This window comes from Myxocyprinus asiaticus, chromosome 33, assembly GCF_019703515.2.
Source record: "Myxocyprinus asiaticus isolate MX2 ecotype Aquarium Trade chromosome 33, UBuf_Myxa_2, whole genome shotgun sequence".
Lineage (NCBI taxonomy): Eukaryota > Metazoa > Chordata > Actinopteri > Cypriniformes > Catostomidae > Myxocyprinus > Myxocyprinus asiaticus.
In genome coordinates this window covers 2,566,754-2,581,423 of record NC_059376.1, presented here as the reverse complement: position 1 = coordinate 2,581,423, position 14,670 = coordinate 2,566,754, and the positions used below count along the sequence as shown (strand labels likewise).

At 35.9% G+C, this 14,670-nt stretch overlaps 1 protein-coding gene across 4 annotated transcripts in view; it reads left to right on the top strand.

Annotated features, from left to right (window-relative positions):
• The window catches only part of LOC127424022 (NAD kinase-like), a 67,453-nt gene extending 54,407 nt beyond the window's left edge, over positions 1 to 13,046 (top strand). For 3 of the 4 annotated variants that reach the window (XM_051668791.1, XM_051668793.1, XM_051668792.1), the window contains 7 exons: positions 2,235 to 2,320; positions 4,642 to 4,744; positions 5,407 to 5,552; positions 5,916 to 6,015; positions 7,715 to 7,872; positions 7,956 to 8,038; positions 10,224 to 13,046. In XM_051668791.1, coding sequence (XP_051524751.1) covers positions 2,235 to 2,320; positions 4,642 to 4,744; positions 5,407 to 5,552; positions 5,916 to 6,015; positions 7,715 to 7,872; positions 7,956 to 8,038; positions 10,224 to 10,368 — 821 coding nt within the window. In that variant the 3' untranslated portion in view covers positions 10,369 to 13,046. The remainder of the gene's footprint in view (positions 1 to 2,234; positions 2,321 to 4,641; positions 4,745 to 5,406; positions 5,553 to 5,915; positions 6,016 to 7,714; positions 7,873 to 7,955; positions 8,039 to 10,223) is intronic. The other variant, XM_051668790.1, reaches the window with a different exon arrangement.
• Positions 13,047 to 14,670: the final 1,624 nt, after the last annotated feature.

Genomic DNA, 14,670 nt, shown 5'->3' with positions numbered 1-14,670 from the left:
CTTTCTTTGTATTGGTCTTAAGTAATATTCTAATTTTCTGAGATACTGAATTTGGGATTTTCCTTAGTTGTCAGTTATAATCATCAAAATTAAAAGAAAGAAACATTTGAAATATATCAGTCTGTGTGTAATGAATGAATATAATATACAAGTTTCACTTTTTGAATGGAATTAGTGAAATAAATCAACTTTTTGATGATATTCTAATTATATGACCAGCACCTGTATATTACTTTGGTTTAAATCATCGAGTGGTTAAAACAGTTTATTTAACTGACCTTGTGTGAACTCTATTTTATGATATTATATAATAAATTAGTAAATATTTCTGTTCTAAATTCTTCACTTTCACATGTTATTTTAAGGCTCCCCAATTAAACTCACAAGCCTTTAATTTGCATGATGACTTTTGAGTTTGTAGGAAAAGTGTCTTCATTCTATCACCTCCACAGAAATAGAGTAAGTGGGGTCTTGCATTATACTCTGCATGTATAAAACCACAACGGCCAAGAACATTTGCCATTAAACAAACATTATATCAAAGTGCTTGTATTTTCGCTGCAGTTTTGTGTGACTGCTTGCAGACATCGTCTGCATCACAGCACTTCAGAAGCTGTTCATCTTCATGCACTTTTCAGGAGCTGCGATGAATGCTGTTCATGGTGCGGCTCAGTAAGACTTTTGTTGTTCATTTGGAGCGCTCACATAATGCAATTAAACCTGAAAATGGCTATAAAACATGTCAATCATGACATTTCTATATTCGCTCAAATTTCCCTTCATTGGACAGTAAAATGTTATTAGAATTTGTAGTGCACAATAATCGTGGTTTTCTCAAATAATCGCAGTTGGATTCAATAATCTAAAATCATCTAAAATAATCTTCATTTGGTTGTGCAATGTAGTAGTCACTCCCGTAAATTACCGAACTGTGCATGCACTGAACTGGATTAAGCACTAAATAGGGGAGTACCGTATTTAGCTGCATTCAAGGGTGTAGATTTGGCTTGAACATTGGGGGGGTTGCAGTGATAAGCATTTACATGTTTCCATTGATCATGGTATAAATAATGGGGGGGGGGGGTTGTACTTGCTTGTTTTGATTATTGGGGGGTTACCTTATAGGTGGCGCTATAACGCATTTTAGCCCTTACAGATGTGCTCGTCTATAGACACTCAGATTTTAAGTTCATGCACCACCCCCATTATTTCATCGAATATCTTGGCCTCTGAGTGGACTAGAAGTTCATTCTAGTGTGTTAGAAAGTTGAGAACCTCCATTTTGCGATGATATATAAAATTGTATCATCAATAGGCAACAACATATTTTCCTGATGATTGTTTAGCATGCTTTTCCTGCTGGATTGCTTATTTTGTTCTGGACTTGTAAGATATAACATAGGAATATTCACACAAGCAACCTAACAGACCAGTAAAAAATGGCTCATTCTTTTTAGAAAACCATCTAAGGTCAGAGCAGATATAATGTTTGTATCTGATGCCTTACAGAAATCATATTTCACTTTGTGATTTTTTTGAAAATATTTTGAATTGTGGTATTAGGGCAACAAAATAAACTATACAGTCACGTTCCTGAGAATGAGGGCTTTCGTTTGATACATGATTGGTCTATTTAAGTGCTATTTGAAAGTTTTTTATATTCATATTATTTTAAGTAACATAAATGCAAAAATAGTTATTATTATTATATTATTATATATATATTATTTGAAAAGTTCAGATTCTGTTCAAACAATACCACATATGCTTGACTTCTGTATCCAGCGACTTGAGCATTGTAAGAGTAAACTGTTGTAAGAGTAAAATTAATGTTTTGTCGTCATTTATTAACCCTTATTTCATTACAAACCCATCTCACTTTTTTATCTACTGTGAAACGCAAAAGGGTGAAATTTTAAAGAATATCCTGGTCCCTCTTTCCTACACAATGGAAGTGAATGAGGACTGGTGCAGTCAAGATCCAAAAATGTGTGATAAATATAGTCTATATTCTGACTTGTGTGCTATATTTGAAGTCTTGTGTGAGGAAGAGACCCAAATTTAAGTTATTCACTGAAAATCTTCCCCTCTGCTGTAGCATTCAAATCAAATAAGGCACCTAGACATTTTGCATCAGGTTGGCGGGTCATGAGGAACATGAGAGCCGTAGCTTTTTAAAAAAAAAATTTTATGAAGTGTGTAGAAAAGTTTACCTGTCGATGTGTCTTTCACAGATTATGATGATATTTCCAACCGTATAGACTTCATCATTTGTTTGGGAGGAGATGGGACCTTGCTCTATGCTTCCTCACTCTTCCAGGTGTGAAAATAACTGATGCAATATTGACAGAATAATGAAAATCTAAGTGTCATGGTTGTACAAAATTCAACATTTTAGAATGAACTCCCTTTCAATTCACGAGCTGGAATTGGAATTGGCTACAACCCACAGGAAGTTGAATTGGAACAATAGGAAGTGGAATTTACTGAATTCTGACAAAAGACACATTTTGTGTCAAATAATTCCGTTATTTTTTACCAAGTATGCCTATTTATTCTCTAATAGGTGGAATTACATTTTTAAACTTTTTAGACATAACATTTTTCTAAAATAAATAAATAAAATAAAGCTAAAACTAACACAGCAATTAAAATAGATTTAGTTTTTGCTGTACAACACCAGAAATGGTCCACCACGTTTTTTCAAATAACTTCATAAAAACAGATTGAAAATTTTAATCTATTGATTGTAATATATTGAGCAAATTAGAGCATTCTGGGAAATGAAGTGTTGTGCACCATGGTCCATAAAATGAAAATTTATGAAATACACATTTCTAGGGGCCTGGGTAGCTCAGTAAGTAAAGACGCTGACTACCACACCTGGAGTCACGAGTTCGAATCCAGGGTGTGCTGAGTGACTCCAGTCAGGCTTCCTAAGCAACCAATTGGCCTGCTTGCTAGGGTGGGTAGAGTCACATGGGGTAACCTCCTTGTGGTTGCAATAATGTGGTTCTCGCTCTCGGTGGGGTGCGTGGTGAGTTGTGCGTGGATGCTGCAGGGAATAGCGTGAAGCCTACACACGTGCTATGTCTCCGTGGTAACATGCTCAACAAGCCACGTGATGTGCGGAATGACGGTCTCAGACGTGGAGGCAACTGAGATTCGTCCTCCGCCACCCGGATTGAGGCGAGTCACTACGCCACCACGAGCGCATTGGGAATTCAAAAGTATTTTAAAATGGCACGCACAGATCTCAGTACTTGGTACATGAAACACAACAAGAGTAACAATCAACAAATTGAGCCTTTTATTAGAGAAACAAACTCATCCTGACATCACAAAACTAAGGTGGCTGTGATGTGCAAAAAAAAAAAAAAAAAACAAATCTAAACACAACGGCAAATCCAAAGATAAAATAACAATTCAGAAACATATCAACAAATCAGAAAACACAACAGCACGACAAAGCAAAACAGCAATTCAGTCAAAACGGAAAGGGTAGGTACCATAGCTTCTCATCTGAATGGCTGTGTGGAGAATATCTAGTCCTTTCAAAATATTGGTTCTCCTCCCACCTGCGTGATTATATCAAAATTAATTCCAAATGCTCAATTACTGAACATTGTCAGTGGTTTGTCACTCAGTAAAACAGTAATGGGACACTTTATAACACAGAGAGCAAGAACAGCAAGCGAGTGTGTAAGGGACAGTCTAAAAATTCCACAAACTGCGCTAAAATGCAATCGCATTGGCATGGATTTTGATATAATCAGTGAACCAATCCTGAAGAAAGAACCAGGTCTCATTCACACAGCCAATCAGATGAGAAGCTATGGAACCTCCCCTTTCCGTTTCGACTGAATTACCGTTGTGTTTACTGTCATGCCGTAGTGTTTTCTGAACTGCTGTTGTGTTTTCTAACTTGTTTTGTCTTTGGATTTGCTGTTGTGTTTTTAGATTTGTTGTTTTGTTTTGCACTTCACGGCCACCGTACAAAACAAGTTACCTACCGTGACAACAATCAGCAACAAAAATGTAAATAAACCCTTGTAAACAGCCAAACAATGCAACCATATTATTCATGCTGAAGTGCATGCTGGGAAGAGATTGAATGGGACTAAACCACATGAACTTTTTGTGTAGGCCAATTTAATCTTAAATGAATGCATTCATCCAACTCGTGCTATACTTGCACCGCAAAAGTACAATAATCAAGTAAATCTTTCATTGTTTTTTCAGCATTGTTTACATGATCTAAGAGGGGTTTTTTCCCCGAGCGTAATGTTTCTGGAAATACCCCATTTGTTATGCATGTGATATTATACTGAAAAATGTAATGTATTATTAAAAAATAAACTTAAAACAGTCTTTAAATATCATTCCATTTAAATTATAATTCCTTTAATTCAAATTGCAGTTCTACATCCTTTTTGCTACCTCAATTCAAATTCAGACCAAATTTAGGAATTGAATTGGAATTGAACTGGCATTCCTCATTCAATTCTGAATGGTGCACAACCCTGCTAAGTGTATTGTCAAAGAATAGGAAATATGTCTCAAGTCATTGTATGAAATCATTCTGGTGAGGAAACATCTGCTAATAGCCTAACTGTAACTGTGTGTGTGTGTGTGACGCAGGAGAGTGTGCCTCCTGTCATGGCCTTCCATTTGGGTTCTCTGGGCTTTCTCACACCATTTAACTTCGACACATACCAGTCTCAGGTCACACAGGTCATTGAAGGTGAGTCCCCCCAAACTTTCCCAAAATTGTTCCTCAAACAATCTCTATTTGTGACGCTTCAAATATGACACTGTCCCGTCCAGTCCCAGCTGACTGGTGTGCTTTAAAATGTATCCCTATCCATGTTTGGTTGACACTACATTCCCATTGTTTTGACTTCTTATTTTCCAGGAAGTGTTCTTTCCTAAATAATTTCCTGTATGCAGCTTTATTGTGTTTCGAGGTGTCAGTTTATGCGGACATTATTGCTCATGTGTCATGGATAGTGAGATGTCTGTGAGCTGTATCTGATGCATTGCATTTTGAAAACTACTTGCAGTGACAATAGACAGTACAGCACATCGGATCTGTCTACTAGATCTTTATTGTGACACATTTTTATTCACACAATCCTTCTTACAATTCATTCAATACTGAAAAGTATTTATAAAAATAGTTAGGTACCTAGCATTTGTGTGTGCTGTGTATTTTTATGCTAATTGTAGTATCGTGTCTTTAGATTAGCAACATACCAACGGCAGTCTCTGTCGTATTTGTATGTTGCGCCAAGTTGCTGCCTATGTAGTGCGTTTGAAATCGGTCACAATTCTGATGCTGCCTTAGAAGAAAATCTCCAGGGCTGCCAGAGTTTTCTGAAGCATTTTTGTTGTTCCTCACCATAGGTAATGCTGCGATCATTCTGCGCAGTCGTCTGAAAGTGAAGGTGGTGAAAGAGTGTAGAGGGAAGGAGAGGGAAGCCGTGGATGAGAAGAGTTTGATTATCACGAATGGAGACACTGAACCCAACCACAAAACTATGCAATATCAAGTGAGTACCAGAGCCCTGCCTCTCAGCAATTAATATGAATTTATAAGTAAAATTAATTTATGTCTGTGAAAAAAGCTACTCGAATCACATTAAACAGCACAAGCACTCTGTTAACACTTGAGCTAATAGTGTGTGATCAATGGACAAAGGGTGATTTATCTTTTAATGATATGAACTGTTAAAATCCATTTCATTTCTTAATTAAGGACAATTCTTCCTTCAAGTGATATAGTTCATTATTCTAACTGTAGGCTTCAAACACGATTCATCCAATCAGAATTTCGAGTTGAAATTATCCGTTTAATAAACTGCTGTTGTGTTATCTGCTGTAAACAATCTGATAGATCTCTGTTCCTCTTTCAGGTGCTTAATGAAGTCGTGGTGGACAGAGGTCCATCCTCATACCTCTCTAATGTCGACCTGTTCCTGGATGGTCACCTGATCACCACTGTTCAAGGAGATGGTTAGTGTGTAATCAAACCTAAACCAGCTTAAGTGGCAGTCTTAAGAGTGTGTCTGTTATACTGCTATTACACACACATCTTATTCAGCTTTTTCGTTATGTTGTCCTTAAAGCAAAGTGAAGTAAAGCAAAGTAAATTTTCACATGATATTAACATTTGCATTAAAGGTGCTGTAAGCGATTTTAGCGTTCAAATACAACACTATGAGGATGAGCAAAATGCAAAGTCTATATCTGTTATTTCATTAAAAAATTTTAAGGGAGTAGGAACATTTTTTGCATACTTTTCCATTAAAAAATCTCTTGCAGCACCTTTAAAGGAATATTCCGGGTTCAATACAAGTTAAGCTCAATCTACAGCATTTGTGGCACAATGGTGATTACCACAAAAATTAGTTTTGACTCGTCCCTCCTTTTCTTTAAAAAAAGCACAAATCAGTGTTACAGTGAGACACTTACAATGGAAGTCAATGGGGTCAATCTGTAAACATTAAAATACTCACTGTTTCAAAAGTATAGACACAAGACGTAAACAATATGTGTGTAAACATGATTTTACTGTGAGAAAATCACATACTAACTGCATCTGTGTAAAGTTATAGACAATTTTACAACTTCATTACCATGACAACACAATGCTTTAAACTCTAAAACGACTGTAAAAATTATGGTTTAAACAACTTTACAGCTCAAATAATTAATTTTAACAGAAGAATTAATGTAAGTGCTTTTAAAAAAATTATAAGCTTCACATTTCTGCATTTAAACCTCCAAAAATTGACCCCATTGACTTCTATTGTAAGTGTCTCTCTGGAACACATATTTGTGCTTTTTTTTTAAAAAGGAAACGAGGGACGAGTCTAAATTAATTTTTGTGGTAATCAATATTATGACACAAATGCTGTCGATTGAGCTTAACTTGTATTGAACCCGGAATATTCCTTTAAATATGTAAAAATGACTTCGTAAGGTGTGTGAAGCACACATACACCTTAATAAATATGACAATTAATCATCATAATCGCAATTTTTATTTGGCAATTAATCATCGGCCAAATTTCATAATCGTGACAGCCCTATATGATGATTAATTAATCGAATTAATCACAATCACATATAATTAATATTTGGTGAAAAGGGCCCCAAATAAAGGTAATTCAATGTATAATAACCAAAGTTGGCCTAATTATATATTATGTAATAAATATAATATTCATCTATAATAATATGAGATATTTAAAATGCATCACATTATTGTGGCAGACGAGTAAAGCATTGATTAGATGATACAGACATAAAAACAAAAGTCTATCACTAGCATACAGCGAGTTCATCAGTCTGTCCACGGGAGAGACAGGACACTTTTGTCAGGACACCTAACTGTAGTTGTGTCGCATTTCACAGGCTTTCAGCATCATTCCACATTAACGCCATGTCTATAGGATGCTAGGTCAAGTTAAATATAGTTTGAAACTTTTAAAAATGTGTAGCGAGATCCGTGCACTCTGCTTTGTTCTTGTTGTGTTCATGCTTGAATTGCTTATTACGGAGGTGCAATTAATTGCATTATTTTAAACACATTATTTTTATATAATTAATAGCAAATCAACCACCTTAGTTTTTACTAGAAAACAAGGCAAAAATGTTTTTGTATAAAGTTCTCTGAATTGCCTTTCTGAACTTTCTGTCCTTCTCTCAGGTGTGATAGTGTCCACGCCCACAGGCAGCACCGCATACGCTGTAGCAGCAGGTGCCTCAATGATCCACCCAAATGTTCCAGCCATCATGATCACACCCATCTGTCCACACTCGCTCTCATTCAGACCCATCGTCGTGCCCGCGGGTGTCGAGCTCAAGGTGAATACTGCTCAACACTGCTGCTCCCCTGCTCTGTGATTGCACAGGGGCATTCACTCAACCCTGCTTTGTTTTGATTTTAGATCATGTTGTCCCGTGATGCCAGAAACACAGCCTGGGTGTCTCTCGATGGCAGGAAACGGCAGGAAATTGCACATGGGGACAGGTAAGTGACATCAGCATCAGATTAAACCAGATAAAAGCTCCTGGAAGACATTTATGATGCAGGTTATAAATGGTTTGAGTCAACATGAAATGACATTCCCAGTCTATTTTACTTCCATAATGCTATGTAAAGTACCACATTTGGGCTGCAACTAACGATTATTTTGATAATCGACTAATCTAATGATTATTGGAACGATTATTCGACTATTCGGCGATTATTGCAATGATTAATCATTAGCTCTTAACCGATTGTTCAGCTTGTGTTATTAAACGTGCTTACAATAAAGAGGACAAAATCATCTTTTAAAAATACCTCTAAATGACATTCACTGAATTAAAGGGAAAAAAGTACTTTTTATTCCATTTCATTCAGTAAAGAAATTCACTGCAAATGTTTTTTATTGTTATCAAGTGTTTTTGTCTTGTTTTCCATTTAAAATTGTCTAAAAATCCTTAAAACAAGATACATTTACTTGAGAAGCAACATATGAGATATTTAGACTTGCTTTAAGAGAATGTATCTTAAAGGGAGTATCTTCAATATACACTGATCAGCCACAACATTAAAACCACCTGCATTCCGAGATGATATTCTTCTCAACACAATTGTACAGAGTGGTTATCTGAGTTACCGTAGACTTTGTCAGTTCAATCCAGTCTGGCCATTCTCTGTTGACTTCTCTCATCAACAAGACATTTCCGTCCACAGAACTGACGCTCACTGGATGTTTTTTGTTTTCAGCACCATTCGGAGTAAATTCTAGAGACTGTTGTGTGTGAAAATCCCAGGAGATCAGCAGTTACAGAAACACTCAAACCAGCCCGTCTGACACCAACAATCATGCCACGGTCCAAATCACTGAGATCAAATTTTCTTCCCCATTCTGATGGTTGATGTGAACATTAACTGAAGCTCCTGACCTGTATCTGCATGATTTTATGCACTGCACTGCTGCCACATGATTGGCTGATTAGATAATCGCATGGATGATTGTTGGTGCCAGACGGGCTGGTTTGAGTATTTCTGTAACTAACTGCTGATCTCCTGGGATTTTCACACACAACAGTCTCTAGAATTTACTCAGAATGGTGCAGAAAACAAAAAACATCCAGTGAGGGGCAGTTCTGTGGATGGAAATGCCTTGTTGATGAGAGAGACCAACAGAGAATGGTCAGACTGGTTTGAACTGACAAAGTCTACAGTAACTCAGATAACCACTCTGTACAATTGTGTTGAGAAGTATATCATCTCTGAATGCTATTCTGAGACGAGGGTTGGAGCTGTTTTGGCGGCACGAGGGGGACCTACACAATATTAGGCAGGTGGTTTTAATGTTGTGGCTGATTGGTGTAGGTTTCAAAATTACAATTCATTTCTTTAGGATCAAAACTTTATTTAATGGGGAAAAATTACTGAGTACACCTTTAAATAAATTAGGTGAATGCGTTTTGTTTAAATTATGTTTAGATATTTTTTTACTAGAAAACCAAGACAAAAATACTGATTAAAGAATGTTCCGAGTTCAATACAAGTTAAGCATTTGTGTCATAATGTTGATTACCACAAAAATTCATTTCAACTCATCCCTCCTTTTCTTTAAAAAAGCACAAATCTGTGTTCCAGTGAGACACTTACAATGGAAGTCAATGGAGTCAATTTCTGGAGGGTTTAAAGACAGAAATGTGAAGCTTATAATTTTATAAAAGCACTCACATTAATTCTTCTGTTAAAACTCATGTATTATTTCAGCTGTAAAGTTGTTTATATCATAATTTTTACAGTAATTTTAGGGTTTGTTGACATCGTCATGGTAATGAAGTTGTGAAATTGACTATAACTTTACAGAGGTTAGTAAGTGATTTTATCTCACAAAAATGATTTTAACACACATTGTTTATGTGTCTATACTTTTGAAACAGTGAGTATTTTAACGTTTACAGATTGACCCCATTGACTTTCATTGTGTTTCACTGGAACACACGTTTGTGCTTTTTTAAAGAAAAGGAGGGACGAGTCGAAACTAATTTTTGTGGTAATCAACATTATGCCACAAATGCTGTAGATTGAGCTGAACTTGTATTGAACCCAGAATATTCCATTAAAAGAATCATTTTTGCCATGTCCCTTTCTACAGACTTAATGCATGGCTAATTTCTTAATGATACTTCTCTCTATTTTTCAGTATTACCATCACTACGTCCTGTTTCCCTGTTCCCTCCATCTGTTTCCGTGATCCGGTGAATGATTGGTTCGAGAGTCTGGCTCAATGTTTACACTGGAATGTTCGTAAGAAACAGAGTCATCTGAGTTCAGAAGAGGAGTTCTGAGCGCATTCATACTCATGCTCTCCAACACTATTACTCAAATGATGTCCTTCCTTTTTTTAAACTTTATTTTTTTATATATATATATATATATATATATATATATATATATATATATATATATATATATATATTATATTGTACCTAAAAACAGGCCTCATTTCTGTGCAAAATCAAAAGTTGTATTTTTTTCTTTTGATTTTGAAGTGAAATATGAGCCGTATGTGTTCTTGACAAGTTTTGTGACATTCACAGTCTTACCGATATCAGCTCCATTCTAATGTTGTGTAAAGTACCATGCATTGTCAGTTCTTGGCAAACGAGATCATTTGAAGCGTTGTAGCAATAAGTGAATTTCAATAGATTGTGCCTTATATCATGTAGAGCATCGCATCAAAATCTAGTCATTCGGGAAGAATTATTTTCTTATGCTGTGTTTACAGCGCATTTAGAATGAACTTGCATCATACGTCTCGTGATAGATATATTCATATCTAAGCTTGAATATCTTAAGAATGTTTTGGAAACCACTGTATTCTTTGCATTGTTGTTTTACGGGTCAACAAGCAATCTGTTTAACAACGAGTTACAATTTCTCCATTCCAGGTTTAAAAGGACCATAATGTTTTTTCTGTGTTTCCCAGTTTTAGAGACATGTCAGTCATTTTTCCATTTTGTTTGTTTAATTGTGCATTATTATTGTTCTTAATATTCAAGCCGTTATGAAACTTTTGTTTCACTCTGACATTGGTATCTTCCAAAGTTGTCCTGGTGCATTTTTTTTTTTTTTTCGAGGGTGAGAAGGGGTCAAAACTTTACATGAATTCAGCAAATTGTGGTTTTAAGTGCCCTTCACAAGAATAAATGCTGTGCTTCTAAAAAAAAAAACTTGGAGAGGAAGGGTAAAATCTCAGATGGGATTTTGACACACAGGTAATGGACAAAAGAACCAAAATGCTATTTAGCTTTGAAGTGAATGCATAACAATTACACATGCAGACTGCTTATGTCAGCCATAAAAGAGTCCTTTGATAAATGTGCTTTCAAAGCAATCAGTATTATGTAACAGACATCCTGAATCACAAGTGCATCAATTATAAATCCGTGAAATTATTTCATCTGCCAGGTGGAACCGTTGCAAAAACATAATGAGTACCTATGAGACAATTGCTGCAAGCAAAAGCTCATCTACAGATCCTCTTCTGGAAATGTGCTTAGTGCTTTGCGAATACTTCCTCAAAAACTTCCACAGATAAAATGCACAAAAAGAAGAAAAATGCACACTGCGAGTTTTACAAAGCTAGAATACAATCACATGTACAAGATCAGCGAACAACAATGCACACTGTTGCATAAGGTGGAAAAAACCCTGGACCTTCCTCAATCATAAGATGCAAAGATTGAACTTTAATGAGAAGTTCAGTAGATTTCCACCTGCTCCAGTTCTGTTTTTCTGAAAGAATACAATAGTGATATCTCACTTTCACAGTCATTTCTAGAGTTCCTGAAGCTGATCTAAAGCACAGTGATGATCCTAGTGCTTACTAGGCTGTCAATGTTAATATATTAGGTCTTTCTGTAATTTTGTCCATCTCCTGTTTTCTTTAACAGGTATAGTTTATGGTTCAGCAGGTGCTGGTTTGGACCAGACCAAATGGTATTGTTTTTGTTTTTTTCATGGCCTTTGTGTATAACATGTAAGAAGGCAGTTGCAGCGTAAAGTTATTGGATCAAATTGGTTTGAAAATCATTCATATGGTCATAGGGATCTTTTCGATTTACTTTCTTAGACATTTTTTACATGTAATATATGAAGTTTGTCATTTAAACATGATCTAATCTGAATTACATCAAACTAAAACCAAATGATTAGTAAAATAAGGTGTTTTTCTAAAAGCCGATTGGATATAAATGTAAGATATTTCTATGAGAAAAGAAGAACAAGGGATTTTTGTAACAAACAGCTCTGTGATTTGCTAATGAGGCCTAAAATACAGATGCATTGTCACTAACATTAATCTCTCAGTCAGTTTACAGGTCACATCCGACCTCTGCTTATGTGTTTTAGTCAGATTTTTTATTATTGTAATATATTAAAAATAACTTTTTCAAAGTAAAACTAAGTATAAAATAAATCTCTCTCTCTCTCCTTGTCTCTTTTTTAATGTATTTTTCAGAATTGGTTTTCAAAGGACGGTGTTATTATCCATGCACAATTTCTATTCGGCAATAATCAGTATTTTTACTCCATGAATTTAAGATGTAACCATGCCATTATATAAGTAAACAACAATGGTTCATTCTAGTGTAAAGGGGTTATAAGGTAAAGGAGGCGGCAAGAACCGGCTTGAAAGTGCAACTCATAATTTAATAGTGAATTAATGCAAAAGCCAAATAAAAACCGAACATGCAGGACAGTTGCCTGAAGCTCTCTCTCTCTCAAACTGTTGTCTCCGGTCGCCTTTAAGCCTCGCTCGCCTCATCAGGGTGATTGGGGTCCGGGCGTGCGTCATTCCAGCCCGGCCCCGCCCTCCTCCGTGCTACATCCAGTTTATAGTGATACAATACTAAGATCTAGAAAATTTCTCAAATCTACAGCCAAAGTGACTATTGGATTTTGTACTCTTTTGTTCTGTCACTGTTTCTCCTGTTGCTTTTGAACCTCCATCAATAGATATCCATTTTATCAAAAAGTTCTTCCTTGTTCCTGCATGGTGTCTAATCCTGTAAACTGTGCATGCTTCACAGAAGAAACAGGCCTGTCTCTTTGTCCTTTCAGTAAATACAGTCAATAAGGCTGTAAAAGACGGCTGTTTCATTATGAACTCATGTCTTGTGTCACACCATTACGGGTGTTTCTAGATTAGGACAAGGGGAGATTTTTTTTTACTACGAGTTTCATTGACACGTTCCTCTTACGTTATCTTTTACATTAAGAATAGACAAGAGTGTTTGTTTTGGAGCAGATACGAGAGCTTTCGATAAAACATGACCAAATAGCGAATGAAAAATGTCCATTGATTAATGTGAAATTAAGTAAATACATAATTTGTTAAAATTGAGGAACATAAATCGGATCTCAGTAATCTGGACTGAGTCTGTCCTTGTTACCTCTTTCTGGTTTGAACTTGATGTGGACGTGGCCACACAATCGTGACAGTGCAATTCCAAAGTGACATAAAAAGGGTAATTGTGTTAATTGAGCTCTGAGGCTGTTAATTAATGATATGCTTCTATTGAAGTCATCAGTCTGCCGTATTTCAAGTTCATAAAATAAAATAAAAAAAATAATGTTTAATAGCAGAATTCCTGATGAAGAACTACACTACCCATTATCCTGAAGAGAATGATTCACCAGTCAGAGAGTCACTTCCATGATGCCACATGAAGTCAGTCTTCCTTCACTCTTAAAGGGATAGTTCACCCAAAAATGAAAATTCTCTGATTGATCTGTTTCTCACCCACACCTATCATATTGCTTCTGAAGACATGGATTAAACCACTTGAGTTGTATGGATTACTTTTATGCTGATTTATGTCATTTTTGGAGCTTCAAAGTTCTGGTCACCATTCACTTGTATTGTATGGACCTGCAGAGCTGAAATATTCTTCTAAAAATCTTCATTTGTGTTCAGCAGAAGAAAGAAAGTCATACACAACTGGGATGGCATGAGGGTGAGTAAATGAATTTTCATTAAGAGGTGAACTATCCCTTTAAGGGCAATTCACACTGACCCAAAACACACATTTGCTGGTTTTTGTTGGGTCAGTGTGTTCACCCTGTTGACATCCAACTGCCAACTTGAGAATATTGAGTTTATTGTTTGGGTAGTGAGTTTGTTAGGGCAGTGTGAATTGGCCTTTAAACATATATCTGAATATTTTGCAGTATCCTATAAATATATTGATCCTCTACTTATAATTAATAACTTGTAATCAATAGTTTTACGTTTTTCCATCATTTTAAATTTGATAACGTCATTCATAATGCCCCATGGGATTGTAGGATTTTAGCTACAGTTTAACTACATTTCTCTGTAGCAATGTTTTAGCTTAGTTTTGAAATCAAGTAGCTTTTCAGTAGCGAAACTTTATTTTTGAATATGTAGTGGTGTAGCGTTGACAAAAGCTACACCACTACATGATGTAGTGTACCAGGGGCCTCATGTATAAAACTTTGCGTAGATTTCATCCTTAAAGCGTGCGTATGCACAAAAGGCAGATTTTGCGTAGCACAAAAATAAAAAAAAATAAAACAAATTCAGATTTATAAAACCATATGTACGCCAGAACCTGCGCATAGTT